Source organism: Gossypium hirsutum, chromosome D05 (assembly GCF_007990345.1).
Source record: "Gossypium hirsutum isolate 1008001.06 chromosome D05, Gossypium_hirsutum_v2.1, whole genome shotgun sequence".
Classification (NCBI taxonomy): domain Eukaryota; kingdom Viridiplantae; phylum Streptophyta; class Magnoliopsida; order Malvales; family Malvaceae; genus Gossypium; species Gossypium hirsutum.
The window spans coordinates 49,557,379-49,562,358 of record NC_053441.1 but is presented as its reverse complement, the minus strand read 5'-3'; the positions used below and the strand labels follow the sequence as shown (position 1 = coordinate 49,562,358).

General features: G+C 35.3%; 1 protein-coding gene across 1 annotated transcript; it reads right to left on the bottom strand.

Annotated features, from left to right (window-relative positions):
* Nucleotides 1-2,221: 2,221 nt before the first annotated feature.
* LOC107903869 (adenylate isopentenyltransferase) lies at nt 2,222-4,138 on the bottom strand. The gene has a single exon (XM_016830049.2). The coding sequence runs from the start codon at nt 3,459-3,461 to the stop codon at nt 2,568-2,570; it is 894 nt and encodes a 297-aa protein (XP_016685538.2). The 5' UTR covers nt 3,462-4,138; the 3' UTR covers nt 2,222-2,567.
* Nucleotides 4,139-4,980: the final 842 nt, after the last annotated feature.

The window sequence follows — 4,980 nt, the reverse complement described above, 5'->3', positions numbered from 1 at the left end:
TAAAAATATTTTTTAATACTTTATTACACTCTTATAGGATACTTGTCAACACTCTGGCCCTACTCATAAAGTCTAAAAACTCCACTAACATTGTACCAAATAATTTCCCACCTAATAACTCATAAAATATTAATGAAAACTAGAAAGTAAAAAGAATAAAAGCAACCATTGATCGAACCATCTATCCCCAAGGCCCAAGATTTCTACATAATTTTTAAAAGGAATAATATTTGATACAATACTAAAATAGAGTTTTTAGACTTCACAAGTAGAATTAAGCAAGTGTCTTATATACCTATAATAAAATATTAAAAAAGAAATATTTAAAAAGAAATACACAAGCTGCTTGTGAAATAAAAAAAGTGACAGTGTACCAAATGTTAACTTTTTTTAAAGTACTTTTTTATATCCACATTTGCCCTCATCCGTTTTAGGGTTTGAATATAATTCTATTCAGGCTAGGATGATAGTGAGGTAAAACCCTCCCCACAATAACGATTCCAAAATTCGAACTTAGTCTAACTATTTTTTTATTAGAAAAAAATTGTATTTATATATAATTTTTTAATGTAAAAATATAGTTTTTGAATTTTTAAATAAAATATGTTTTATGAAATAGTGAAAACGGAATATAAATATTTGTCTCACACATAAATGTAGAGTTATTCATAGGTGGAATCGGTTTATGATACAACTTAACAGAAGACCCTTAGGTGAAGAAAACAAAAAAATGTTTTTCAGAAACTGCAGTTTCTGCTTTCACTGAAAAATGACAATTCATTCAATCATTTTAAGCAAAGATGGCATTTAAGTACCGGAATTGAGTTCCCAGTAATTACTGGCTGCACTTACCGTTGATGTAACATAGAGATGGTAACAGGTACAAAATCAGACATTTGTGAATATTTGATTTGCTTTTATAATGATATTTTTGTCAGATTTATTTGGATATTTAATTTTTTATATTGAAATTTAGATAATAATAACAGAAAATAAGTAAGTTCAAAATTTAAAGTAATTTTATGTTCAAATTTAGATGTTAACTTTTGAATTTAGTACAGAAAATAAAGAAAACCAAATTTTAAAATAAGTATCCATTAATTTTATATTCAAAATTAGATAATAATATAGAAAATAAAAGAAATAAAAAATTTAAATAATTATCTAGATTGATATTCCCCATCCTTAGACAAACAAGGGAGAGAAGAGCGTTTTGATCATTGTACAAAACTGGAAATAAGGTACCCTGGTCATAAAATTAGATTACAAGTCATTAGGACCACTGCGATGTTTCTCCAAGAATCTAGGGTTACCATTATATGTTACAATCATTTGTGAAAGACGACGTAAATCAACGACATGAGAGGTAGGATTGAGAGTTGTGGTTTCAACATTTTCCGTCATCTCTTTTGCAAAAAATAATGGGACATTTAAAAAAGTGGTATTGGAGTTCCAAATGGAAATCAAGGGGGAGCAAATTCAAACTGAAAAACTAGATTCAATGAAATTGGAATTTGGAAATTACATTTGAATTTAAAATTGGATGCGAAGGAATAGAAGGAGCTTTAAAAGGTTATACCTTTCTTGACTTTTGCTTGAAAAACAGGTCAAGTGTGAAGACACTGAATCTGAATATGTGCTGAATAGTTTTTGTGAAGTTATTTTATTTTTATTTTGTCCGCCGTCCATGAATATTGTAAATGGAGATACTCTAAAAGAGGTAAATTTTGCATTCCAGACAAAGATTCGTGATTGAACAATTTATTCCATTTGCATTTTTGCAAAGAACCCACTTTTCTTTTCTTTCTAAGGATTACAAAGTTTTGACAACTATAGTTATGAAAAGTAAGAAAAGATTAATAGAATCCGTATTTACATCCTTCTCGTATTTTCTTTTAACAATTTTTTTTAATCATATTTGTGTTACTGGCACAACTTATCGTGTCTGCAAAGCAAAAAAAGGGGCCAAAACCAAAAGAAAAGGCAATTTTTGTAGCATTCTCTTTTTGCTTTCAAAGCCTTTCCCATTTCGACTGTTTTATTTGTTTCAACCACACATGACCATAATATTATTCCCATTTATTATGTTATACCAATTTTATTTTTCAATTTTTTTGTATAGTCATGTCCCATTTTCAATTTCGAAAATGGAACTAATCAACCATTTCTCTGCTTTAAGTAGTAAAAACATTTTTAATATTTGTAAAAAAACCAAAACACATAGACAATAAAAGCTCATAAAATTTGTTTACCTACAAAATTTGTTTCTTTTTCTGATAAAATATTGTTTGTGTAGAGAGCCCTTAAAGACCCCACCCTAGCCATGGTCAAAATGCAAGCACCACCATTGACGACTGGTTCGAACCAACGGCGCCCCGATGCTCCAAAATGGGTCCACCTAACTGAGTCAGTTGGTCCAGCCATTCTCCCACTCTGGCTGATCTGAATTTTTCCGACCTTTTCTTTTAGAGCAAATTTTCCAACATTTTTTTGTGGGAGAGAGTTCCCGTTTTGTTTCGGTTTTGTTTTTTTTTTTAATGCAACAAAGAATAAATTAGCTGGAAAACCTACTCCTCCAAAAATCGCTTCACAATCTTCACGCTTGGTTCCACCACTTCCCTTTCCCAAATTTCCCTCCATTCTAGTTCCGGCGCCGCCACCGCCGACGACTGCTTTTTCTTCATCAATGCTTGAAACGTCGCCGTTGCGTCGAATCTAGTGAAGTCCCATCCGCCCTCTCTCAGCCGTAGGATCTTTCCTATCTGTCTCTTTGCCAATCGACACGTGTTATCTTTGATCTCCTGCAGGGCTTCCTCGTACGCTTCCCTCCGGCTCGGGTCACAGTCCTTGTTGGGGACGACGCCGTTTTCTGGGCTTTCCCACGGCGGGTATTTCCTGAAATAGGCATCGAATTCGGGTACTCCGATTGCCTTCCGTAGCCCAACCATGGCACCCGCTTTGGTCGGGTCATAGAACTGAGCCAACTCTTCCAACATCCCTGAGTCAAGCATTTCATCAACTCGTATGCATAGGTACTCACTGAGTACCGACCAAGCCACGTCGACCCAAAGGAAACAACAGTCATACCTCAACGCTCGACTCACTGAGCTCGACTCGGCAAACACGTCCACTTGAGGGTCAAAGGTTTCCACCAGGAGAGCATGAATGAAAGTATTGGACCCACCAACAAGAAGCGGCAAGTTCCCACGCGAGACAATGTCGGCGATGGTTGAACCCGCGGCGGAACGGAACTGCGACGGCGCCACGTCGGCGTCGATTGAGTCGAACTCGCCGAGAAGAAAGTGCTGAACCCCTTTCCTTTCGGGGAGAGGGATCTTGTTCGTGGTTATATCTAAGCCGTTGAAAAGTTGCATTTTGTCTGAGTTTATGATTTGAGAGTGAGGGAAATGGGTTGACAAGTCGACGGACAGGCGGGATTTTCCGGTACCGGTAGCACCCATGATGACGATGAGTTTGGTCTTGTTTTGGTTGTTACGGTGGTGGGGGTGGAGGAGCCCATACGGGGCCACCTCGGACGCCGGTGGAGGGGAAGAGGACGGTAAAAAACCGGGGAATCGAGAGAATGAAAAGAAGAAAGAATATGTTCCATGGGGAAGAGGATAAAAAAAAAAAAACAAGCTGGTTATGAGTTTATTGATGAGCTGTGTTTGTGAAGGGACATATACGGAAACCACTACTGCGTGTGCCTCTTGACAACTATTACAATTAGTACTGCCGTTGTTTTTTTGGTTCTCACAGAATAACGCAAAGAGAGAGAGAGAGAAAGCCGATGAAGTCAAGTAATGGCGTTTGGCATATTATTCATTCGCCGGTTGTGTCAAACGCTGCGTTATTCGGCATTCTGGGTTTCCATCTAATCTCTCTGCTTCCTACGTCACGCCGCCGATATCTCTTCCTTGTATGTATAATTCAATAGGAAAAATATAAACAACACCAAGAAGAAGCAGATGGGATGGGATGGGGTTTTAAGATTGAAACTAAACCTGGGAAATCAATATATATCAGGTGGAAATGTGTATATATAAAAATATAAATATATGAAAATCAAAGGGATACAGAGGGCCGTTGTTCTTCTCTTTAAACCATGTCTAAAATAAATACTAAGAAAATTTGTGCTGCCCCCCGCTATTTATATTCCTCTTAACATTATTTTTTAATTAACAATATATTTTGGGCTACACGCATAGTCACTTTTGTTTACCTTAGATTACATTTCAGTCACTTATGTTTGAAATGTTACGTTTTAGTCATTTACGTTATTGTGTTGTAACATTTTAGTCACTGAACCGTTAATTGTCGTTAATGGTGTAATGGTAAGCTAACGTGGCACGTTAAATTATCATTTCAAACAAAAATTTTAGGTTAAATTATACAATTGATCTCCATAATTTTTCGTTTTGAACAATTTAATTCTTTTATGTTCTTTTAACTTTCTTTCTTTCTTTTCTTTCTTTTCCATTCTCTTCTGCTTCTCCCTCTATTTTCCTACTTTCTTTATTTCTTTTAACATACCAGGAAGTCGAATTGGTAGTGAAGAAAAAAGCATGGTATGGGTTTATGGGTTTTGGTTATAAGGTTTTGGTTATAGGCAAATAATGGCGGTCGACTTTCTACTTCTTTTTTTACTGTCAATTCGACTTCCTAATATGTTAAAAGAAATGGGAAAGATATGAGAACAGATGGAGAAACAAAAGAGAATGGAAAAAAGAGGAAAGTTTAAAGAACATAAAAGAAAAAAAAATTAAATTACTTAAAACGAAAAAAATATGGGGATCAATTGTATAATTTAACCTAAAATTTTGTTTGAAATGATTATTTAACATGCCACGTCAGCTTACTGTTACACCATTAACGACGATTAATGGCTCAGTGACTAAACTGTTACAACATGATAACGTAAATGACTAAAACGTAACATTTCAAACATAAGTGACTAAAACGTAAACTAAGGTAAACAAA

What these genes read in the sequence shown, in the direction of transcription:
- LOC107903869 (XM_016830049.2), bottom strand. Translation starts at nt 3,461, where the DNA reads ATGGGTGCTACCGGTACCGGAAAATCCCGCCTGTCCGTCGACTTGTCA.